The sequence below is a fragment of the Microcebus murinus genome, chromosome 5 (assembly GCF_040939455.1).
Source record: "Microcebus murinus isolate Inina chromosome 5, M.murinus_Inina_mat1.0, whole genome shotgun sequence".
Lineage (NCBI taxonomy): Eukaryota > Metazoa > Chordata > Mammalia > Primates > Cheirogaleidae > Microcebus > Microcebus murinus.
The window spans coordinates 89,131,341-89,158,171 of record NC_134108.1 but is presented as its reverse complement, the minus strand read 5'-3'; the positions used below and the strand labels follow the sequence as shown (position 1 = coordinate 89,158,171).

The window sequence follows — 26,831 nt, the reverse complement described above, 5'->3', positions numbered from 1 at the left end:
GGTCACTTTGTTGTGCTATCAAACATTGTTCATTCTATCTAACTATATTTTTGCACCCATTAACCGTCCCCAGTATATGCCCCCTCCCTCCTTCCATCCTCCCCCTCATTCTATTCTCTGTCTCCAAGAAATCAATTGTTTTTAATATTTAGCTCCCACATATGAGTGAGAACATGCAAGATTTGTCTTTCTGTGCTTGGCTTATTTCATTTAACATAATGTCCTCTAGTTCCATCCATGTTGTTGCAAATGGCTATTGTGTATATATACACCACAGTCTCTTTATCCATTCATCCAACTGATAAATACATAGGTTGATTCCAAATCTTGACTCTGTGTATAGTGCTGCAATAAACATGAGAGTGCAGATATCTTTTTGATATACTGTTCCCTTCCTTTAGATATATACCCAGCAGTAGAATTGCTGGGTCATATAGTAGTTGTGTTTTTACTTTTTTGAGGAAGCTTCATACTGTTTTGCATAGCGATTGCACTAATTTATATTCCCCCAACAGTGTAAGAGGGTTCACCTTTCTGCACATTTTACCAGCATTCATTATTGCCTGTCTTTTTGATAAAAGCCATTTTTATCTCATTGTAATTTTGGTTTGCATTTCTCTGATGACTAATGATGTTGAGCATTTTTTCATATACCTATTGGCCATTTGTATGTCTTCTTTTGAGAAATGTCTGTTCAGATTCTTTGTCCACTTTTTTATCAGATTTCTTGATTTTTTTTTTTCCTATTGAATTGTTGGAGCTCCTTATATATTCTAGTAATTAATCTCTTGTCAGATGGATAGTTTGTAAATATTCTTTCCCATTGTGTGGGCTGTCTCTTCACTTTGTTTATTGTTTCCTTTGCTGTGTGGAAGCTTTTTAGGTTGATGTATTCCCATTTGTCTAATTTTGCTTTGGTTGCCTTTGCTTTGTGGGTATTACTCAAGGACCCTTGCCCAGAACAATGTTCTGAAGTGTTTCCCCAAAGATTTCTTTCAGTAGTTTCATAGTTTCGGGTCTTAGATTTCAGTTTTTATTTTGATTTGATTTTTATATATGGTGAGAGATAAAGTTCTAGTTTCATCCTTCTGCCTGTGAATATCCAGTTTTCCCAGCACCATTTATTGAAGAGACTGTCCTTTTTCCACCATATGTTGTTGGGACCCTCATTGAAGATCAGTTTACTATAGATGTGTGGGTATATGTATGGGTTCTCTATTCTGTTCCATTGGTCTATGTTTTTATGCCAGTACCATGCTGTTTGGGTTACTGCAACTCTGTAGTAGAATTTTAAGTCACGTAATGTGATTTCTTCAGTTTTGTTCTTTTTGCTCAGGATGGCTTTTGCTACTCTGGGTCTTTTGTGGTTCCATATAAATTTTAGGATTATTTTTTCTGTTTTTGTGAAGAATGTTACTGGTATTGACGGAAATTGCATTGAATCTGTAGATTGCTCTGGGTAGAATGGACATTTTAACAACATCAATTCTTCCAATCCATGAGCATGGAATATCTTTCCAATATTATAATTTTATGGGACTACTGTCATATATGCAGTCTGTTGTTAACTGAAATGTCATTCATTATGTGGCACATGACTGTACTTGTGACAGAGACCATATATCTCACAAAGCTTAAACTAGTAACTATAGGGCCTTTTCTAGGAACAGTTTGCTTATCTGTGTTCCAGGGTATATACTTAGGAGTAAAATTGCCAAGGTATAGTGTATGTTTACCTTCAACTCACGAGATATGTCTAATTTTCTGATGTGGTTATACCAGTTTACACTCCTATCAGTAGGATAAGAGAGTTCCCATTGCTCTATGTTCTCATCCACATTTTCTGACTTAATTTCAGCTGTCTTGGTGGATGTGAAGTAGCATCATCATTGTCTTATTTTGCTCCCAAAATTGTAATATGAAAATTTTCAAACTACAGAAAAGTTGTAAGAATTTGAAAGTAAAAATCTACCTGTACTCATCACCTAGATGCTACATTTACATTTTACTATATATGTTTTATCATATATTATCTATTTCTCTATCCACCCACCAGTCCATTTCAAGGTAAGTTTGCAGAAATCAGTATACTTCCAACCAAATACTAAGAGCATGCATATTATTAACTAGAGTTCTACATTTGTTAACAGTTATCTTTTTTTATTTAAGGCAAAATTTATATACTATGAAGTACACAGATGTTAAGTGTACCCATTCATGAGTTCTGACAAATGCAATAAACTTGTGCAACCCAAACTCTTATTAAGATACAGAACATGACTGTCAGCCCAGAAAGTTTCCTCATGCTCCATCCCAGTAAATCCCTGTCTCTGCCCCTGTAAGAGGCAACTTCTATTGAAATCTTTTTCTACCATAGATAAGTTTTACCTGTTTTGGAAGTTCATATAAATGGGACCATATAAGTCTTTTTGAGGAGGGCATATATTTTCATTTTTCCCAGCCTGGGCATGGAATTGCTAGGTCTTAGGGGTAGATTTTCTTAGTCTTGTAAGAAATTGCCAAATATTTTTCCAAAGGGGCTGTACTATTTATATTCCCATCAAAAATATATGACATGGTGGCGAATGCCTGTAGTCCCAGCTACTCGGGAGGCTGAGGCAGTAGGATCGCTGAGCCCCGGAGATTGAGGTTGCTGTGAGCCAGGCTGACGCCACGGCACTCACTCTAGCCTGGGCAACAAAGTGAGACTCTGTCTCAAAAAAAAAAAAAAAAAAAAAAAAAATATATATATATATATATGACAGTTCCTATTCCTCTACACCCTCACCAACATTTTTTTTTTCATTTTTATATTTTAGCCATCTTAATGGTTGTGTAGTGCTGTGTCATAGAGATTCACTATGGTTTTAATTTGTACTACCCTGATAACTAAGAAGGTTGAGCATCTTTTCACATATTTATTGACCCTTTGAATTTTTCATTTGTTAAGGTGCCTATTCATTTCTTTGCTCATTTTTCTATTGGATTGACTATCTTTTTCTTATTTTTGTCTTCACTGTTCTTAGCCCTTTCCATGTTCGTGTATATTTTAGAACCAGCTTGTAAATGTCCACACACACAGGTTATTGTGATTTTGTTTGGGATTGTATTGAATCTATAGGATTTTTTTGAGGAGAATACAACATTTACAATATTAAGTTTTCTGGTTCGTGTCTGGAGGTATCTCTGTAATTTAGATTTTCTCCAGTTTCTCTCAGTAAGGTTTTATAGTTTCTTTGTGGAGGTCTTGCACATCTTTTGCTAGATTTATTCCTAGGTCCTTGATAGTTTTGGTTCTGTTGTAAATGGTAGCTTTAAAAAAAATTCCATTGGTGCTGGCATATAGAAATACAATTGGTTTTTCTATATATGAGTCCAGCAATTGCTTAATTAGGCCAGTAGTTCTAATAATTTATTGGTGGAGCCTTCTGAATTTTTTAAGTATACTAATCAAATAGCCTGGGAATAAAGAGAGATTTGCTTCTTCTTTTCCTATTATACTTTATTTGCCTTACATATCTTGTTTTCATTTCTGGTGTGCTTTGTTATCTCATGAAGTATAGTTTTATTATATGCCTTGTTATAAAATGTTCTTGACATTGTATTTGAAAATTTATTGGTGGAGTACTTTGAGGCATACTGTGAAGGTACTTTTCTCCAGAGAGGATTTGAGTTTGCTTCTGCCAGGTGCCTGGGGCATTGGAATCAGGGACTACCTTAAAACAATTTCAAGGCTTGGGATTCCTTGATGACCCACGCCATTTGAGCAGAAGGGTCTCTTCTTAGATACCCCACTTTGTGTGGACCTGACTTTGTATATTAACCTTTTGTGCTGCAAAGATGATGTTTTAAAATTTTATCAGTGTTTTCATTTTTTGTAAGAGGTTGACCTGAATAATGTCGGCCTGCTTTGCTGAAACAGCAAGTTCTACTGCAATTCATTTAACCAGATACTTATTGGACATTTAGGTTTTTTTCTTTGTAAGTAACTCTGTGATGAAGAAACATTGTTCCTATTTGCATACTTGTTCTGTTATTTACTTCAGATTAATCTGGAAATAAAATTGTTAGGGTCTGCATTATTTTTTATTTTTTTTTTTTGAGACACAGTCTCGCTTTGTTGCTGGGGCTAGAGTGAGTGCCCTGGCATCAGCCTAGCTCACAGCAGCCTCAAACTCCTGGGCTCAAGCAATCCTTATGCCTCAGCCTCCCGAGTAGCTGGGACTACAGGCATGCGCCACCATGCCCAGCTAATTTTTTCTATATATATATTAGTTGGCCAATTAATTTCTTTCTATTTATAGTAGAGACGGAGTCTCACTCTTGCTCAGGCTGGTTTCGAACTCCTGACCTTGAGCAATCCGCCTGCCTCAGCCTCCCAGAGTGCTACGATTACAGGCGTGAGCCACTGTACCCGGCCAGAGTCTGCATTTTTTAAGGCTATTTGATATATATATATTGCCAAAGTGCCCTACACAAAGATTGTCCCAACATTGTATATTCTAAATCTTTTTAACTTTCACATTTTAATGGGTAGAAATAGTTTACATTATTACTTTAATTTACCATTTATTGCTTTTATGAATATTGGCTGTTCATGTTTTACTACTTATGGGTTGCTAGTACTTGTGTACTAGTACCTAGGGGTTACTGAGGGTAATTCAGTTGTCATATGATGTAAATATTTCTTTCATTTTGTTGTTTATATTTCATCTTCATTTACAGATATGTATATATTTTTTGGTATAGAAGTTTAAAGCTTATAGCTGGTCAGACCTGTCACTCTTTTCTTTTATAAGGCCATAATAAGTCTGAGATAATAAACTTATAGTTGTTCCTAGCAAAACTAATGTTTTAAGGTTGGGATTGCTTTATGTGGGTAGATTATTGAGAAATAGTTAAACCATTCTAACTTCAAATAGGTATTTTAATAAATTAACATAACTTTTGAATTGGGGTAACACTCTTTAGTCTTAACCTGAATTTTTATTATAATTTTTTCCTTTTTATTAGTATAATACTTTCTGTTGCTCTGCTGCTGCTGTTTTGGTGTACTACTTTAGAAACTGGGAGAGTTAAAATTTGAAAGAATGTTGAATTTAGATTTTCTTCCATATTCTGTCTTCTTTAATCATAATGATTTACTAATCATATTAGGAATTATTTGAGATATCAGGGTTTATGATTTTTTATTAACATAGATTATTCACTAGAGTAGGAAAGCATTTTATTGAAACTGAATGAGGACTTTAAATTTTTTAAACAGTTTAAAATTGTGTTTTGTTTTTTTTTTTTTAAGATAAGTGACGACGAGAAGGCTTCCCGAGAAAAGGACATTATTGCTTCATCACCAAGTTTAAATGGGGCTATCTTGGAGTCAGAGTCGGTTTATAAGGTATGTAAACATTTAAAATATTTCCTAGGTTTTGTTAAATTTGTCACATTGCGCTTTATGTGTATGTTTACTTAACCCATTTGTATCGCCTCTCATCACCACAGCTACTCCCTGTCCTGCACAGACGGCGTCCTGATGGTACTAAGGGCATGCCAACATTCTGTGCTTGGCTGTCCCCTCACACAGATGCCCTCCTAACCCTGCTTGGGCTTTGACCACCTACTGCAGGCCATTTTCTCAAAGGAATACTCTCCTCGCATCGTTTAGGTTTCTATGCCCTGGGCTGGGCTGTCCCCTGCTAGGATATTCTCATCACTTGGCTCTAACACCCTATTTGGATCACTGCCTTGCACGGAAGCCCCCTTTGTTGCTCTTGGCCTTTGGTGCCATGCTTTGGACTGCTCCCCACCTCTATCTTGTGTCTGTCTGTCTGTCTGTCTGTCTGTCTCTCTCTCTCTCTCTCATATTTCTCTTGGGCTCTGACACTGTAAGCCTACTTGTTCTTCAGTGGGAACGGCCTCTTTAACCTTCTCAGATTCCAGCATCCTGTGCTGGGCTGCCTCAGTTTCCCCCCACCCCTCAGTATAGGCAACTGTTTTACATGAATCCACCAAATAAATGGCTTTTGGACTGGATGGTTCGAGAAGAGGAAGTGAGGAGAGCTGAAATTCATTTTATACAACCTCAACCCTACATTTCCTTTGAAAGGAACATGCTGATTATCGTGGGTGCGTGCCAGGAGTTTAAAATCCTGCCACCGTGTTAGCTCCCCATTCCAGTTTCTGCGTTTCTACCTGTTGGGCCATCATTCAGTCAGCCTTTCAAGCTTAGAGTGTAGGAATCAATATTTATTCCTCTCACACCACACATTTCCCGTTACTCTGCTCTCATATCATCTTTTGCTTCTGCTCGGACATTTTTATTTCTGCTATGACCACCTTAATAAGCTAGAATCATGGAATATTATAGCTAAAGAACCCCTAAGGGTCATTTAGCCCATCTCTTCCTCCTCTTTCTCAGTTTCACAGATCTGGCTATTGAGGTTTAGAGGCATTCATTAAATTTACTGAATCATAAGTCTAGTCAGTAGCAGAGCTTAGACTAGAACTCACGTTTCTAAAGTTCTGTCTCCTTTTCTTGCCTGTATGAGAGCAGTAAACCCTCTTACCTGGTCCTCTAGTAAGGGCTGTATGAACTACCAGTCTGGTGTAATATCACACAGTACTGCCCTGCAGGGCTCTCTGACTTTCCATATGTGTCTGTCTTGTTGTTTTTTTCAACTAAGTAATGAGCTTCTTGAGGGCAAGGACTGTGATTGTCATAGAAATCAGTTAATCAAAAGCTATCTGTTAATAACCACACGATCTGTTTATAGTGTGTGGTGTCATTGAGTATACAAAAGAATTTTTGGTGCACAGATTTGACTCTTCCCTAAAACTTGGATGAATAGGCAATTTGGGGATCATTTTTTCATCTAACTTTTTTTTACCTCATTTTTGAAAAGGAGAAAAACTCTTATTGGAGAGTGAGGATAATTTTTACAGTTTATCAGTATCATATTCTGCTCATCTCTTAGAATTCTAGGATAGTTCATAGGACTTTAAAAATCTAAGTAGAATATATTTTTTAAATAAATATGGCGAATACTTGTTTTCATAGCAAAACTGAATGTTTATTATTTTCATTTCCTGGTGTCAAGGTTAGCTTAGCTTTTCCAATATATTTCTTTAGAGTAAGAATGGAAACTTGGAAGAAATTGGAATTATTTTACTTACATGTAATTTTTGGCACTGAATATGTTGAATACAAATTAGGATTTTATTTGATTCAGAATAAAATGTGGGGTATGTTACAGGAGGTGAATGCAATATGCTTAAGGGTCTTGAGTTAGGAGTTTAAAATTCTGGGGATTATAATTTGTAAATGCAGAGGTTAAAGATAAAAAGAAAGTATTCTAACTTGGCATTTTAGTATTATTATTTTTCAAAGCATCTACTCAGAAACGAACATAGTTTTATACTGCTGCTCCTTAATGCTGTTTAGTTTTAAGGAGTATAAATTGAGCTTTTTGCTTTTCTTTTGTATATGCTACCACTAATGAATTTCTTTGTTTAGACTAATACATAAGAAGACTGAGGAGGATGTCTTAGTGACAGGTGCTGACTTATTTTCCCTGTTTTACTCTGAATTCAGATCCCTTTTGCTGATGCTCTGGAGTTGTTCCGAGGAAGGAAAGTCTATTTGGAAGCTGGCTTTGCTTACGTACCACTTAAGGATATTGTGGCAATCATCCTGAATGAATTTAGAGCCAAACTGTCCAAGGCTTTGGCAGTAAGTATTTCACTTTATTTCTGCATTTGACATGTTCACGCTTTCAATTATATACCCTTGGTAGTTTTACTCTGTACTTTTGTAGGAAATAATTTAATTTTCATAATGGTATTCAGGTTACCTCTGATGTTGTACTATCAATTCTAGAACTCCTTAGGTTTTACTTGTTACTACTCATAGTTGATTTTTTAATTTCTTTCTCCTAATACTAATGGTGAGCTGATTAATTTTTTGGGTGGCCTCTGTGGGTTTCTTTAAGGTCATGTCTTTTTTCCTTGGAGATGGACTTCATATATGGCTCCTAACAATTAATGTGGCCTGTGGTGGTTATAACCTCTAGATTTCTGTTCTTAATTAGTATTCAGTATCAGTAGAGGGCAATATAGAAGAAAGTCTTAATACTTATGTACTTAAAATAGTGACATACTAGTGCTGCAATAAACAGCCCAGTACTGGGTGAAATTGGAGGTAGTTGTGTTGAACAAATGACATGATCAGTGCTTTTAAAGTAGTTTGTTGAAAGCATGACTCGTAAGTGGTGACATCTTAAAACTATACACATCTTATAGTGTTGTTGTCTTTTAATCTGGGTCTAGTTTTTTAATACTTTTTTGTACTTAATGCAGGAGAGGACTAAAAAGTTGTATGATGTGGCTTTTAAAAACTATATTGATTATAGTGTAAGCATATGCCAAGCTTTCCTTTTGAGTTAAAAAATTATAGTATTTTCTGGTATAAATAATTTTTATTGATTCTCTGGGTTTACCCAAACATATATTTAGCTATATCAGCATGTATGAAGACTAAATTATTAACTCAGTTTTTATTAAATGAGGCAATTTATGAAAACACCTAGCATGATTGGTGTTTAATAACTGTTAATATTATTATTCCATCCCTAATCCTCTATTGTTTATGCTCATTAACGTTGGTGCTTTTAAATTGTTTCTTTGATTATCTGTCACTTACCCTGGACTATATTTATAGATAAGAATAGTATCTTTTATTACTGTGAAGTTCTGTAGAAGACAGTGATATTTGTCTGATTATAGGCCATTCCCGTTCTTTTATTATTCTTGGTTTCATTCACCCATTTTCTCTCTGTTGACATTTTGGACAGCACTTCTTTGTGTGAAAAAGCCATATATTTTTCAGCACTTTGGACATGCCCTGTTATCTATTAAATACCAACAGTGACCCTCAGTCTCCATGACAACCCAGAACATCACCATACATTTTAGAAAGCTTCTATGGTGTTATTACTTTTAAGCTGATCATAGCAGTTTCCTTCTCCTTTCCAAAAGTATTGATCTGTGCATGTGACAAAGTGTAATTTTGGCTGAAAAATATGAGTTTGTTGTTTGGGGGCTCCTGAGAAAAGTTTTTCTTGCTAAAAAAATGGGTGCATGGATGAAATAGTCCCTTTTTCCCTCTGGATATTGTTGTATCTGAATGCGATGCCTGGGATAGCTATAGACATCTTGGAATAGGTGGGTAATTTGAAGACAACACAGTTTGCTGAAGATAGGCATGTAGAGAGATGGAAAGACTCTGAATCCTTGTTGAGGTCATCGAGTTGCTGAATCAACCTACCCTAGAACCACCAAAACTTATTATATGGTATAATGTATAATGACGTTTCAATTTTTTGAGGAACTGTTAATAATTTAGGAACTCATTTGAGTGGAATTCTGTTCTTGGTACCTAGCTCGGTGTCTGTGTTAGTATTTTCTTTTCCAGTTGCAGGTAACAGGAAACTAACTGGTGCTATCTTAACCAATAAATGAAATCTGCTAGCTCATAAAATTTAGAAGTACAGATGTAGTATGAGCTTTAGACATAACTTGATGAGTGTTCCAGCTAGTTCCCTGCAGTTGTCTTTACCCTTATATATATGCTTTGTTCTAGTCTGGTTTCTCTCATGGTAGCAAAAGTGGCTGCAATTGGATCAGGCTTTACATTTATATTGCATACATTCAAAAGAGTTTCTTTGTCCCAGAATTTCTGTTTTTAGTCTTAATATTTACTGTACTTGAATTGGCTTAAATTATATGCTATATTAGTTTCCTATAGCTGCCATAGCAAAGTACTACAAACTGAGTGTCTTACAACAGAAATTTATTGTCTCACAGTTCTGGAGGGCAGAAGTTTGAAATCAAGGTGTCAGCATGGCCATGTTCACTCTAAGGTGCTAGGGAAAGATATATTCCAGGTCTCTCATGTAGCTTCACAAGTTCCTTGACTTGTGACGGCATAGCTCCAGTCTTCACATGATATTCTCCTGGTGCACCCCAAGTTTCTACTTTTTATAAGGATACCAGTCATATTGGATTAGACGGTCCCCCACTCCAGTGTGACCTCATTTTAACTAAATATGTCTTTAATGATCTTATTTGTAAATAAGATCTCACATTCTGAGGTACTAGGGGTTAGGACTTTTAGGGGACACAACTCAACCTGTATCACATGCCTATCACTAAACCAGTTATTGTGGTTGAAGGGATTGCCTAGCATAAGGTCATGTGTCCACCCCTGTAGTTAGAGGATCATGGGAGCTGAGAGGCAGCATGTTCCTGAAACCATGACATCCCCAACAGAAGTGGATGACTGTTAGGAATAGGGAGAGGAGAGAATGATGCTGGGGAGGCGGACAACAACTGTCTGCTACCTAGTGGATGCTTAATGCGTATTAAATGTAAGATTTTCACTTTGTAATTTCTATGTAAGCCAAGCTGCCCAATGCCTAAGTAATCTAATCATGATTATGAAAATGAATCTGAAATTCTTTCGCTTTTGGGGTTTCAAAGCTACTTCTGACCTTGTGTATTGCAAGGCTTAAATAAACTTTTAATACATTTTAACTGTTTAATAAATTTGCCTTGAGAGTAACATTTTTTTACATTTTTCTTTGAGATTATTGAAGGTATTCTCTCTCTCTCTCTATATATATATATATATATTATATGCCTGGGAGTGGAATTGTGGTGTGTGTGTGTGTGTATATATATATATATATATATATATGTATATATACATATACATATATATACATATACATATATATATATATATATATATATATATATATATATATGCATGCTGTTCAGTTTATCTTTGTAATAATCCAGTATAGAAAGAAGGATATGTGGCAGATTTTTGCAAAAATTTTATAATTCTTAGGCCGGGTGCGGTGGCTCATGCCTGTAATCCTAGCACTCTTCTAGGCCGAGGTGGGAGGTTCGTTTGAGCTCAGGAGTTCTAGATGAGCCTGAGCAAGATTGAGACACCATGTCTACTAAAAATACAAAGAAATTAATTAGCCAACTAAAAATATATAGAAAAAATTAGCCAGGCATGGTGGCGCATGCCTGCACAGTCCCAGCTACTTGGGAGGCTGAGGTAGAAGGAATACTTGAACCCAGGAGTTTGAGGTTGCTGTGAGCTAGGCTAATGCCACGGCACTCTGGCTGGGGCAACAAAAGTGAGATTCTTTCTCCAAAAAGAAAAAAAAAATTTATAATTCTTTTCCACTTTTGGTTAGAGAATGGAGTATCTAAATATACTGAGAGAAAAGACAAAACTCTATGAATTCTAAAGTTTCTAATATAATAACTTTTTCTCTAAACCATTTGAGAATAACCAGCCTGATATCCTATCAATCAAAATATTTTTTAGTGTGTAATTCCTACAAATGGGATACTTTCCATATAACCATAATTCAGCTGTCAAAATAAAGAAATTAATATTGATATGTTATTACCATTTAATTCCCATAAGCACCCAAACCTAAATCACATGTGTTATTTACTGGTCATGTCTCTTTAGTCTCTTTCAGTCTGGAACAGATTCTTAGTTTCTCCTTGACTTTCATGGACTTAGTTACTTTTGAAGATTATCAGCTAGTTATCTTGTACAATATCTTTCATTTTGGGTTTGTCTGATGCTTCTGCATGTTTAGATTCAAGTTATACATTTTAAGCAAGAATACCATAGAAGTGATGCTGTGTTCTTTTTTCATTGCATTCTGTCAGATGACATGATTTTGCTTTATCCCAATTCTGATCACCTTTATCAAAATTTATTTACCCTTTCTATTGATGGGCATTTGGGTTTTCTTTTCTTTTTGGTTATTACTAATACTGCTGCTCTGAACATTTTAGTACATCTTTTGGCAAACACATTTCTGTTGGTTATATGCCTGGGAGTTGAATTGTGGTGCATAAGGTATGTCTATGTTTAGCTTTAATGGATTTAAATTTACTTTAAATGAATTTGTCCTGATTACTTGTGGAGTGAGTTCTGGCCTCAGTGTCTTGGATTTGTTAGAAGAGACAGTGACTTGCTGTGTGAGGCAATGCTTGGCTTTCTCCTGGGTGGGTCAAGGCCAACCTTGGTTGAGATGAGATCCAGAGAGCATTTCGCTTCATCATGCAGGAGAGTGGATGGAGTATATTTCCTGAGAACCTGTGCTGACAGCTACGGAAAGGAGCAGGAAGGAAGCGAAGGAGTTTCTTTTAGGGACGTGGTGAAGCAGAAATCTAAACCTATTGCTATGGTGTGTGTGTGTGTGTGTGTGTGTGTGTGTGTGTGTGTGTGTGTGTGTCTGTCTGTCTCTTTTTTGCTGTGGTCTCTTTATTACTGTCCTTTCTAGTGAGGAAGGTTTTGACCTTGGAGTATATAATTGAAATTTTCAGCTTTATAAATGGAAATATTCTTGTAGGATGAGAAAAAGTGCCCTGAAGTCGATTTTTAAAAAGTATTTTAATTAGTGGCAGAGGATGAAATAAATGGTGCTGGGAAGAGTTGTAAATTAATGGAAGAGTTTTACCCCAGTTGGTGTCTGAAAACTGCTTCTTTATCTGTGTTCATGGGATTTTTAAAATGTAACTAATTTGGCTTTTGAATGTGCTTTAGGACTAGTGAAAATTTGACATTACCTTCTTTGATAAGAACTCTGTGGCCTTATATCCTCAAGGAACCTCCTCCTAAGCCCCAAGATCGTGCTAAGTGTTACATTTCTCCTTTGTGCTCCCGCAGCATGCTGCTCACTACCAAACTATGATGAAATTCTTCTCAGTATGTGTCCCCCCTCCCCAACTAAAACATAAGCTCTTTGAGAGTTAGGGCTCCCTCTTAGTTCAAATTTTCTATCTAGTGTAACATCTGGTACACAGAGACAGTGCTCAGTAAAATTTTGTTGAAGTGACAGATATCGAATAATAGTATGAACTTGCTTTTGTTCATTACTGTTTATGCATACTGTTGTTCCTCACTATGACCTTCTAAGATAGACAGGGATTATAATCAGCATTATACAGATGAGAAAAATGCAGCTCAGAGGGGCTAGGTAATTTGTCCAGGGTTATGTTGGCTAATAATTGCTGGAGCCATGGCTGGATCTCTGGTTTTCTGATTGTATCTTAGGGTCTTTTGATGATAACTGTGCTTTTGTAAGGAATTGTCTAACCAGGGGATTTAGGTCTTCACAGTCTGCAAAAATACTGAAAAGTATATTAGTGTCCAATTATAGAACTGGCAAAAGGGGTGAATTTGCAGCTCTGATGGAACAGATTGGTAACCAGTTAGGGAAAAGAATGAGGGAAAATTACATATTTCTTTGCTTCACATAACAATTTTATAAACTGTAGCTAGTTCTTTCATTTAATGGTTCATTTTTAAACAACTTTTTGTTTGTTTATCTGTGCATTATTTTTGGGTGCTAGAGATACTGTACTTAACAAGATGAAAAAATTTTCTCTTACAAAGCCTGTATCTCTAGTGGGAGATAGATAGTTACCAAAGAAATAAACAATAAAAATGTTATATATGACACGAAGGAGCCAGTGGAACAAACATAGAGGAAAGTGCATTCCAGGCAGGGAAAGTCACTAATGCAAAGATCCCTAGGAGGAAATTTTAGCTTTTTTTTTTTTTTTTCCCCAGAATAAAAAAGGCCAGTGTAGCTGAACATAGTGAGCTAGGGGAGAGTCATATAAGATGAGGCTGCAATGTCTAGATGCAAGACTTTATAGGACTTTGAATAAACAGAGTAAAGAGTTTAATTTTTTTAGCCTGATGTGTAGTGGAAAGCCATTGGTTGATGTTGAACAAGGGTGTGATATGATCTGATTTATGCTTTAAATAGATTACTGTGGCTACAGCTTGAAAGCAACTTTGGGACAGAAAGAATGGATGCAGGAAGACTAGTATGGAAGTTTATCACATTAATCTAGATGGTGGCTTGAAATCTAGATGGTGGCTTGATTGTGGTGATCTGACTGAGAGAAGTCAGTGGATTTAAGTTATGTTTTTGAAGTATTCTTGACATGGTGGATTGGGTATGAGAGAAAAGAGGAATCAGAATAATAATACTGATGATGATAGCTTAAACTTAATGAAAATTTAGTATTCCCAAAGTGCTGTTCTAACTGCTTATATGAATTAACACATTTAATCTTTATGGTACCCCTATTAGGTAGGTACTATTATCACTCTTTAAGACTTTTACTATCTTTGTACAGCTAGTAAGGAACAGAGGTGGGATTTGAATCCATGCAACCTGGATTTAGAGTCTGTGTTCCTGACCACTATATTACTCTTTCTAAACTTTTGGCTTGAATAATTGATTAGAAGGTGAAGACTTTTACCAAGATGTGGAAGGCTATGAGAAAAATACATAAAATAAAATCAAGAGTCTTGTTCTGACCATGGTAAGTGGGAATTGCTTATTGGCTATACAAATGGAGATGGCAAGTATGATGATGGATTTAGGAGTCTGGATTTATGGGGAGGAGAATGTGAAGCCATGAGACTGTACTAAACCACATAGGAAGAGTATGGGATGTCAGTGAGGGGGAGAAGGAGGGTCCACAACTGAGTTCAGTGTTCACACACCTCCACTCCATGTCATTAGCAGTGAACTAACTAACTTCCCTAACTAAACTAACTAACTTCTTTCTTTCCTTCCTTCCTTCCTTTTCGATAAGCTAGAATTACTTTATATTCTGATAGATCTAGGGGTACAAGTGGTTTTCAGTTATGTAGGTGAATTATATAGTCATGATATCTGGGTTTTTAGTGTACCTATCGCATGAGTAGTATACATTGTACTTGATAGGTAGTTTTTCTTCCCTCCCTCCCTTCTTCCCCCTCTCCCTCTTACCCCATTCTGAGTCTCTAATGTCTGTTATACCACTCTATATACTCCTGTATGGCTGTAGTTTAGCTCCAATTTATAAGTCGGAACATGTGGTATTTGGTTTTCCACTCCTGCATTACTTCACTTAGGATAATTACCTTTAGTTCCATTCAAGTTGCTGCAAAAGATGTTATTTCATCCTTTTTTTCATGGCTCAGTAGTATTCCATGGTGTGTGTGTGTGTGTGTGTGTGTATGTACACACACACCTCATTTTCTTTATCCACTCCTTAGTTTATGGGTACTTACGTTAATTCCATATCTTTGCAGTTGTGAATTGTGTTGTGATAAACATACAATTGCAGGTGTCTTTTTGATGTAATGACTTCTTTTCCTTTGGATAGATACCCAAGAGTGGGATTGCTGGGCTGAATGGTAGATCTACTTTTAGTTTTGTGAGAAATCTCCATACTGTTTTCCATAGAAGTTGTACTAATTTACATTCCTACCAATAGTATGTAAGTGAAGAACTCTCTTTCTAGTAGGGGGAGCTGGGATGTACATAAAAGATTCACTCAGTGATGAGGTGCAAGAGAGGAGTGGCCTGAGAGTTGTATCAACTAAGCTCGGAAAATTTTGAGAAAGGATAGAATTGATGCTGGCTTTAAATAATTTGTAGAGAGTAATGGGAGTAAATTGTTAGGTCCTGGAAAACATAGGCTATGTTAGCGAATGGTTAGTGGTATGATCGGTGAGATTTAATATCTGTGAAGAAGCAGCAGCAACAGAAGCTCATATTGTCACAATGTGTATCACTAAGCTAATGAATTTGAGTTTTAGTCTATGTGCTATTGGTTTCCAAACTTTTTTGATTGTGTTCCCTCAGTTAAAATATCACACTCCTCCTGATATACAGATGTAGCTATTATAAAACAGGGATTTTAAACAGGATGAGGGAAAAAAATGAGAATAGATATGAGTAATTTGATTCTCCATATCGGTAGCTCATCTTATGTATGTCCAGCTTGGAATCACTGTTGTAAACTGCTGATGTTATTGTTGGAGATGTGTCTTAGCAATACGAAGTGAGCCACAGCTGTTTGAGACAGAGAATGATTTTGATATTGGGTAGGTTGAGATGATAAGATTAACAGGACATTCTGGTAAATTTGGGTTAGAACTCAGAAGAGTGCTTAGAGATTCAGAGGTAGATTTGGGAATCACCCACATGGTTGTGAAATTTAAAGCCAAACTAGTGGATGCAATTTCTAAGGAGTAGCATGTAAAGAAAGAAGAGTACCAAATACCAAACTGAATATATCGTAAGAATGGTTGTGGAGATCAGGGGGCTAAGAAGTCATTACAAGTAAGTTTTGGCATTTCTCTGTCCCTCTTTCTCTCTAGATAGATAGATAGAGATATATATATATATATATAGAAAGATAGATAGATAGGTATAGGTATAGATATATAGAGATATGCTTACTTTTCCTGTTAAGTATGGTAGTGCTTATAGGCTTTCTTTTATAAGAGGCTCTCTATAAAACTTACCAATCAGGTCTGTTCATTTTGTCCATGAAAATATAGCCCCCAAAAGGTTGAGTGGCTTACCAAAACTCATGCAGATCATTAGTGAAGGACCTGGGTGAGTTGACTGTAGTTCATCATTAGTGAAGAGCTTGAATCTTTCACTTTAGTTCTCCCAAAACTCCTTAAGTTCAAGCGCCTGTTTTACTATACCTTGTTGCCTCTCCCCAGGCCCAAATATCTCTGCTCCTCTACTGCTTTCTCTGATTCACCCTCAAGCAGATGTTTCCTTTGCATATTTTAAATACTTCAACAGCTGCAGGGTAGAGATTGTGCCATATTCAACTTAGTTATCTCTGATGCCTAGCGCAGTGCCTTGTGAAGAGTTGGTGCCCAGGATCTGATAAATTACCTGTGAGAGCTGCATGTTCGCATTCTCCCAGTTTGTTGATAAAACTAAAATTACATGGAGTTGCACTAAAGTGTACTGTTTATAAAAAGAAAAAGTGAATTATGTACCTGATAATACATGCAAAGTGCTGTACATGCAGAATATTTCTAAAATCTCAATTGCAAATGTTTCTGAGCTCAGAATACTTCTGAAGAACTACCGCGGCTGGCTGTAGAAGTTAAAATTGTTACTCTTTTGATGGTTTTTCACTGGAGTGTGTAAGGTGTGAATTTTATATTTTGCTTCAAAATTTATGATGCAGCAATAAACCAGGTTCAAACTCTAGCTACCTTCAGAGTAGCGGCTTCATTCTTCATGGTTGAACTCTCCAGAGTATTCCTTAGGTTACTACTTTTGCAGTCATCCTTGTGGGTTTTTTTCCCCTCCCTCATTCACAGAAAAGGTAAGATTCCCCCACATTCCTTTATAAACATGTCCATTTTTCAGATCATTTGTCATATTTAAGTATTATAATTACCCATTTTAAAGCCCTAGCCTAAATTGGCTAGAAAATACTTAATATTTTTACACATCATTTATACTATATTTTTTTTCACTGAGCTCTACTACTTTTATTGACACCTGAGTGCACTGAAACATAGATTTTTTTCCCTATTACCTACTTGTGATGAGAAAACATCAGCAGATTCTGTTGCTAGGAAACAGTTGAATACTGAAATAGTTTTTTTTTGGGGGGGGTTACTTGTAAATTCAATTCTTTGACAGTTCTACTCTCACAGAGCAAAAATTTATTCAGTCACTACAAAGAAAGATGCATCACCTGTTAGTTTTCCAATTTAAAAATTTTGCACAGGGGGAGCTAAGAATACGTAAAATGGTACAGGATTGATTAAGTGTTGAGAGTGTAATTTTTAGCAGTGACTGGACATTGAAAAATAATGATTCTCTATATGCCTTGGAGTTTCAGTTTTCTTAAAATTTTATGATTCATTATTAATGAGAAAGTGAGAGCAAGAACAAGAGAGAGACATATACATACACCTGACACATAGGAATTTAAACCAAAGTAAAATGCTGCATCAATAAAACCAACTTTCTCATAGGAACAGCATTGGCTACATCCTATATTAAGTCACCCAGGTCTGCTCTTTTTCCTATGATGTGCCAAAGAAATAGTAAATATTAAAAAAGTGTGTGGTTATCATCAGTTTGGTTTTCTGATTGTCATTTAGTTTTGTCCTAGTTGTATGATGTTTAGAAAAAAGATCTTAACTCCAAAGTATCTACTATGTGCCAGGCAAAAAACACTGGAGACACAGTATGATTAAGCTTTCAGGGTGCTCAGAATGTGTGAGAGGGAGCAGCAATGGAAAAGACATGTAAAACAGTCATCACACATGTGGTCAATAAGTAGAGAAGTGTGCACTAGGTAAAGAGACAGCACAAAGAAGAGGGTGATGAACTTAGTCTGGGAATTGCAGAGAGAGCTTCAAAGATGTTAGCTCTTAGCAGGTTTTGCAAGGCTCTTTCTTAGATGTGAACAATCCCTTGACCATGTCTTTTTTGGGGGGTAGGGAGTGGGGAATAAGACCTCTGGTTTTAAAAATTATTATTATTTTTAAGTTTCCCCCTATTTCTTCTTTGTCCACACCCTTGGCTGGTAATGAGCCTTGACATTTATTTTCTTGCCAGATCCACTCAGGCAGGTGAGAACTGTCCATATACCAGTTTCTAATTCTGTACCTTCCAGTTTCACTGCTTGTCTACTTAATTGCACATATACATTTAGGAATTAGTCAAGGAGTGCAGAATCCATCTTCTGATTTACATACATTGAGAATCTTGTGTCTCAGAAATAAAAATCTTAATAAGGCTTTATGTCTTTATCCAAGTGACAGAGAGAACCTAAGTAGGCAGTGTATATACTAAAATTGGAGTGGTGCAGAAAATGTTATCCGAGATGTTCTAGGAGAGTAAAGTGTAAGTTCAAAACAAAAATTTAACAAAAAATGAAAATTGTCTGAGGCTAGTTGACACTAGAAATAATCAAAGAATGATAGAATTGAGAATAACAGGCTTGGTTTCCCTTGAATTTTTAAGGTAGTACTAAGAGTAGAAGGAAATATTTAATGATACTCTTGCTGTTTTGCATAAAATCTTATGTTTTTATAATTTTATATCTTAGAGTATGTTTTAAAATCTGGTATTAGATGAGTTTCAGTGTTTTCATGCCTACATTTTAAAAGAGAAACCTAACATATAGTTATGAGATGTTAGAAATATCATGGAAAATACTTAAGCTCTGGTTTAAAAAAAATTATGATTGTCCTTTGTGACACTGAGTTTGTTCATGTACAAGATTATATTTGTTGAGTTGCAAAACAGCCAGGTGAACAATGTCAGTGAGCTTACTAAATTGAGGTGTGAATGGGGTAATGATCTAGAAAATAGAGGACTGAACTTGGAAGAAGATGTAGAAGATAGATTACTTGCTCATAACTTTGAAAAAGAAGAATAATGAGCAAGATTAGTAACCAGAATGTTATCTTCTATAACCATTTCATCAGAAACTCCACAGTTATAACATTGACTATTAAAGGCTAAAATAAAGGAAAGAAAATGAAATAATGTTCAATGTTTAAGGAAAAAAAACAAACTAATATAGCTTTGGATTTTGGCAGGGCAGCTATAATCCCAAAGAAAGAGAATAATAATTTGCATTTATAGTCTTTTCTTTCAAGTAGCTTAAAGCTGCGTTAAGTACATTTTCATAAATCCTTGGACTACTTTTGAGTTTTGTTTAAAATATTAAGAAGGAAATCATCTCTACTTCCTGCAGATGGCTCAAAAATATGACATACTGAAAGTCATAGAGATTATTCCTTTACCTTCATGGCTCCAGTGTTTTATGTTTCCATTGTTATTTCTTAACACTTTGGCTAAGGAATTTATCCTTCAGCAAATATTTTTCAGTTGCATACTGTGGGTTAGACCTGAGGCTCTACACACACACACACACACATACACACACACACACACACACACACACACACACACACACACACACACACACACACACACACACACTGGCAGCTTCATGGTAGGGGAGGGAGTGGGGAGAGAGAGAATTTGAAACTGTTTTTTCTTTCAGTTTCATGTGGCTCTGAATCATTCTTTTGATGTCAAGAGCTACTGATTTTAGCTGAAGAATTGGCCTGCTGGGTGATGGTGGTCATGGTAATTGTGGATGGAGGCAGGTTTCTAATTTTTCAATAAATACATGCAGTGTACTAGATACTATTAAATTTGTTATATGTATTGCGGATTTAATCCTGTTGGCAACATTATGATATGGCTATTTGCATGGTTTTGGAGATGAGGAAACTTTGAAAGCTTGAGTAATTTATCCAAGGTCCCAGTGTTAGTTGTTGTGCCAGAATTCTAGGCCAGGGCACATGAATCCATAGCTTCTCTACTCACGATCTTTAACAATGTCTTCCTCTTCTTCGTGGGAAGTAGACATGCATATTCCTTTTTCATTTTCTCTTTGGATCAGTGTTGCTGAGCATAAATGTGTTAATCAACATCTTGGGAATTTTACCAGTTATACATATCTTAAATAAGTAGTTGAACAGTGGCTTAAACAAATAGGGGTTATTTTTCTCACCCAACCTGATAGGTGTTTGTTCAAAGTACTGTAGTGGCTCAGTGAGGTCAGGGCATGTCTCTTAAATCCTTTTATACTTTCTCTTATGAGCACTGCTTCTCAGTTGCAGGATATGTAACTGCTTTGCTTCAGTTATCATGCCCACATGAGGAAGATCAGCTACCTGTTTCTCTTCATCAGGGGAGCAAATGCTTTCTCAGAATAGCTGCCCCTTATTCCTCTTCTTCAGCAAAATCCTGCTTATGTCTTTTTAGCTAGAACTGTGTCACAGCCTCCCTTGTTTGGGAGAGCTAATATTTTATTTCATGAGCCACTTTGGATAGAGGCAGGCAAGGGAGTATGGGGATGAGAGTCAGCTACCCTGAGTGTTTGCCACAAGAGTGATCAGTGCTTTGCTGAATTCCAGGTGAGGTGAAATGCACTTAAATGCAGATGGATTAGAAGAGAATTTTGTTAATGTGTGTATTCCACAGTGAATGGTAGTATTAGGAGGTATTAGTATTGCTGATGACTTAATGGAACATACCTTAATGTTCAGCTAAATGGGCTGTTGATCCCGAGCAAGTTGAGAAGAAAGTATAATCAGCCCCATGTGTTATCGAAAACTTGGTACTTGTCCACAAGGCTGAATCAGAAGGAAGACAAGTGTTTGGGGGATGAGGAAAGAGATTTTACTTTGCAAAGGAGGAAAAAATGGTAGACCTTCTGGGCTCAAAATCCAAATTTCCTGAACATAGGCAGAAACACAGAGCTTTTAAAGGGAGGGTTGTCAGCTTTGGGCAATTACTGAGGTTAACTATTGTAATCTTCCCATCTCTGCCAAAGACAAAGCCTAAGAATTCTGCCAGCCCTGGGGCTGGTGCCACCTGGGAGTTTTAATAAAAGACTTAACCTGCCTCAGGGATGCAGTCCAGACTGCAGTTCCCAAAGAGAGTGGGAAAGTTTTAAAGAGAGAGAACAGAAAATCTTTTTTTTTTCTTTCCAGGCCATTCCCTATTACATATTCCCCACTCTCAATTTTATGCTTCATTATCTATGGGAAGAAGGGTGCCTACTCTGTTACACCTAAACAAATTTTAATGAACCCTATATGTTTTTTATAATCCTCTCCTTTAACTATTTATCTTAGTTGTTTCTTATCTTTTGAGTTGTTTCCCAGAAATGGTGGGTTTTCTGCAAGACAAAAGAGTTGAAAGTCTAACAGCCCCTGGGCAGACTTCCTTACCATTCCCCACACCTTACCCTCAATGCATGTGGCCCCTGCTTAAAAAGTCCATGGTCTACTTGGGCTGGGGAGATGGATTTGAGGTAGCTTCTCTGGTTTTCCTGACAAGATGTCTTTTGTATTAAAAAATTCCTTTCTTCCTTGGCAATCTCATTTCTCAATAATTGGATCTTTGTGCAGTGAGCAACGAGACCTAGGCCAGAACCCCCTTGAGGTTTCAATAAAAAAAAGGAAGAGGATGTTGAGAGAAAAGGAAATTATTTTTGAGAGAAACTAGATTGAGAGCGAGAAATTAAAATCATGAATGTGTTGAATCCATGTGAGCCTTGTGTATTCAGGGGGTTAATATAAATGGCTAGTTGGACTTTTTTTTTTCCTTCTGTTTTTAGAAATGATCAGATTGATCTTACCATGTTAATTACTAAATCCAGATGGTTTACTCTCGAGTGATGGAATAAGAGTTGTCATACTATTCCTGGTACTGTTAGGGGTGGATTGTCCCCGATTCTTCCTGTTCTCATGTGTCAAGGTGCCATGTATGTCTGTGGAAGGTAGCAAGGGAAGGTGGAAAAGTGCCCTCTCTGTTAGGACCAAAGAGCCCTCTGAGTTTGTTCAGGCCTCACCAGTCTAAAGTCTGTTCACAGTGAAGGCTGTTGCAGCAAATATAAGTTTATTTATTGTTGTCATCCACTCTGTTGGGCTGGGTGCTGGCAGGTTGGTGAGGTAGATCTTGTCTGCATAAGTTACCCATTTAGCATATACTCATTTAAAAATATGAAGTTCCTTTCTTCATGATTCCTTCAAGATAGGTTGCTCTGTTGAGTGAGGCCCATCAATTGTTTTAGAACAGGGACCTTGTGGTATATTTGAATAAACAGTGCTTATAATACATATCATCTTTATAAAGTCTTATGCTATATAAGAAAACCTAATGTTCTTTCCCCTAATATTAGTCTAACATGTATTCTTTGGAAATGTACTTTTCTCTTTTTGTCTCTTTAACTCTTCAGCCATATTTTCTAATTTTGTGTTTCTTCCCTTTTTCATCTTTTTTTGTTTGTTTTTTCATTTTTAACTCTTAGTGGCAGGGCAAGCAAGGCAAGGCATGGAAGACGTGGGAAAGTGAGGGAGGAGGAGTTTATTAGTAAATAGCAGTTTTAAATTGAGTAAAATGATGTGATTATGTTAATGGCTTAATGAAAATACCATGAGAAATAAATTGCGGAATGTATTTACTTTAAAGAATTGTTACTCGGCTTTATCCTGCTATATTTTGTTTTGAGATTCTATATTGCACAGATTTGTTTGTGTTTGTTCCATATCACGTTATCCATAATTGTCTTTATGTCCTTAATGTTTCCTAGTATAGTATTTTGTGCATAGGAGATACTTGGAAAATGTTTGTTCACCTGAACATTCACCCTTCAGTTTTCCTCAAGTTTCTTGAATTTACCTTGAAAGAAATATTAATTTTATATATTACAATCTATTATAATAGTTATGTATTACATATAATATATAATATATATTAATATAGTAAAATTATACATCAATAAATATACCACTAATTATATAACAATATATCTTAATAAGTATATTATTAATATTTATTAAAAGAAATATCAATATAGTAAAGTCTGCCCTATAGGAAAGAGTGACCAGTATTTCTTGACAGTTTTAAGTTTGGCACAATAAAGTATGCTGTTTAGTTAAGGTGGTAAAAAGAGGTGATATTGCAGATAAAGTTGCATAGTAAATGCTATGAGAAAGTGGATTAAAGGTGTGGAATAAATTGATAAATCAGAAGATTTTATTGTACTTTTTGTAAGGGTGAAAAGGGAGAAGAAAAGTTATAATACCCCAATATATTTTAAGTTATTGAAGATGTAATTGACTTTTGAAAACTTTGCAGTTTCAAAAGTGGGTAAGTGGAGCCTGGTTATGATGTTAGTGGGAAGTGAACGTCCTGTGAGAAAAGCTCTTGTGTACTGATTTACGTCTGCAGGAACCCACGTGGGGTTCCCCCCCACCCCAGTTTCTGATAATGAACCACAGTTGTAGTTTTTATTACTTGATCACAACTTTTTTATTGTGTTTTTGTGGCCAAATATAATTCATGCTTCCTCCAGTTGAAGCTGTAATTCCTGCTTGTACCATTGCTGAAAGTACATAATTCATGAATGCTTTAAAAAAAAATCTTTGATTCTTTCTTGTTATTGTACTAGCCAACAGTTTGACATTTATTTTGCCTTCAATAAATTCTCAACTTCTGAGAATACCATATATTTGAACCCATCATTTTATTTAGAAAGACAAATCAGTGTTAAATAGAATATTGTAAATATCTTTTTAAAAAATATGATTAGGGGACTTTTAAGGTTTCAGATTATAATGTCCTCAACTATTCTGTTGTACTATTGGTTCATTATTATGTTACATACTTCAACATATTTTAGACTTTTCATGATTCAGGTTAATAAACAGGACTTATACCACCTATATTCTTTATAAAATCTTAATATATAAGAAACCCTAATGTTATTTCCCTCATATGAGTCTAACATATGCATTTTATGTGCGGACATGAATCCATAGTTCATAATTCAGTATGTTTTGGATATGAATCCATGGTTTAGTGTGCAAACACACATTTACATACCTTGTCCATTTTTTTTTTTTTTTTTCTGTTTTTTACTTTTCCCTTCATGACTTTGCTGCTATATCACAATATTATGGTAAGAAAGATGAACAACTTCTGGGAAGATGCAACTAGGCAATAATAGGTAGTCTAATTTAAACTAGTGTAGACCTAATGGACAGGCTTTTCTTCAGTTTGGATAATGTCTTGTTTTATGTAAATATATGATTCCTCACTAAGAAAGTATAAATATCAATTATATTTTACTTTTTGGTAGAAAACAGTTGAAGGATTATGAGAAATCTGAATGCCACAGTTCAAAGTATATACCCTATTGCTTCCACATTAAGCTTCATTAATAGGAAGCTGTTCTGGCCTTTATGGGCACTGCAGACTAATTCTCTTTTTGTTGGTCACCCTTTGGACATTGTTAGAGCTCCTATTCCCAGTTGTATTTGAGTGTGTGTATATGTGTGTGAGTGAACAATGGAACAGGGGACAATGTCAGTTATCTTCTTTCCCCTTATTAGCCTGTTTGCTTTAACTGTGCTTTTTAGTTTTTCTCCGTAAGGCTGTGCTTGGCATCTGAGGCATTGAAACTGGCATTTTGTTAGAAAATGCCTCGCGATGGGGCTTCCTTTTCAGCAGCTGGGCCCCAGTTCACTTAAGAATTTCATTCCTGGTGTCACAATCTGCTTCCTTAAGGAACCAGAGAAACTCTTCCCGTGACTATCAAATAGAAGTCATTAAACAGAATAGAAGGTATTTGAAATAAGGGTACATAGGTGTTTTTTTTTTTTTTTTGTTACAGATTTGTAGCATGTCTTTGGGGAACAACATAGTGAAGATTAAAATTACACATAGCCACATTATACCTTAGATTAATAATGTATGTAAGTTTTTTATGTTTATTAAACTCTATTTTTCGCTTTAATAGTGTTTCTTTTGTTTTTATAATATCTTGTACTATGCTTTTTATTAGTAATGTCTTTGAATTTTAAAAACAGCTTTATTGAGGTATATAATTCACATACAATAAAATTCACCAATTTTAAGTGTAGAGTTGGATGAGTTTTGACATATGTATATGGCTGTGTAACCATCACCACAATCAAGATATGTTATATTCCCATCAACCCCCAAATTCCCTTGTGTTGTTTAGCAGTTAATTCCCTAACCCCACCCTGGCCCTGGCCAAATACTACTTTTATCTGTTAATATTTTAGAATTCCATATAAATTGAGTCATATAGTATTATTCTTCTGTGTTTGGCTTTTTTTGATCTGTGTTTTTCATATTTATATGTGTTTTTTCATATATTAATAGTTCATTATTTTTTGTTATGTAGTATTTCATTGTATGAGTGTACCACAATTTGTGCATCCAGTTCTCACTTGATGGACATTTAGATTGTTTCCAATGTTTGGCTATTGTGAATAAAACTGCTGTGAATATTTGGATAAAATACCTATGAGTGGGATTGGCTAGGTTGCATTATAAATATGTTTAAAGTACATTTAACTTTGAGAAATGGCCAAACTATCTCCAAAGTGGCAAGATGCATTCCTACTAGTGTGTGAGTTCTACTTACTCTACAACCTTGTCAAAAGTTGGTATTGTCAGAGTTTTAAATTTTAATCCTTCTAGTAGGTGTATCTTACTGTGCTTTTAATTTACGTATCCTTAATGACTAAAGATGTTGAACATCTTTTCAGTTCTTATTTGTGATGCTTATATATCTTTGTTGTTAAAATGTCTATTCATATCCTTTGAACAGACTACTTCAGTTTGTACTTCCTGAAACAACGTATAACAATGTCTGTGGTCAGGCATGGCGGCTCATTCCTATAATCCCAGCACTTTGGGTAGGAGGATCGCTTGAGGCCAGGAGTTCTAGACTAGCCCGGGCAATGTAGTAAGACTCCATATCTACAAAAGATAAAAAATTAGCTGGGTATGGTGACACATGCCTGTAGTTCCCGCTACTCTGGAGGCTGAGGCTGGAGGGTCACCTGAGCCTAGGAATTTGAGGCTGCAGTGAACTATGATGGTACCACTGTACTCTGGCCTGGGTAGCAGTGTGAGACACTGTCTCAAAAAAAAAAAAAAAAAAAAAAAGTCTGGTTCAATTCTTCAACTATGTGGGATTTTACAATTAAAAGTCTTGGCTAACAGGCTAACACAATAGGTAAAAGTATATCTTGTTCCTTTTTTGTTGTTGTAATTGTTGCTGCTGAAATAATGTATTGCTCTGTTCTCCAGGCTAGAGTACAGTGGCATCATTATAGCTTACTGTAACCTTAAACTTCTGGGTGCAAATGATCCTCCCATCTCAACCTCCTGAGTAGCTAGGGCTACAGGTGCATGCCACCACATCTGGCTAATTTTTTGTAGAGATAGGGTCTCACTATATTGCCCAGGCTGGTCTCGAATTCCTGGCCTCAAATGATCCTCCCACATTGATCTCTCAATATGCTGGGATTACAGGCAGGAACCACT

At 36.0% G+C, this 26,831-nt stretch overlaps 1 protein-coding gene across 1 annotated transcript in view; it reads left to right on the top strand.

The window, feature by feature from the left end:
* PRIM2 (DNA primase subunit 2) overlaps nucleotides 1–26,831 on the top strand; it is a 278,889-nt gene that overhangs the window by 46,432 nt on the left and 205,626 nt on the right. The window contains exons 6-7 of the mRNA XM_076003253.1: nucleotides 5,300–5,395; nucleotides 7,589–7,726. Coding sequence (XP_075859368.1) covers nucleotides 5,300–5,395; nucleotides 7,589–7,726 — 234 coding nt within the window. The remainder of the gene's footprint in view (nucleotides 1–5,299; nucleotides 5,396–7,588; nucleotides 7,727–26,831) is intronic.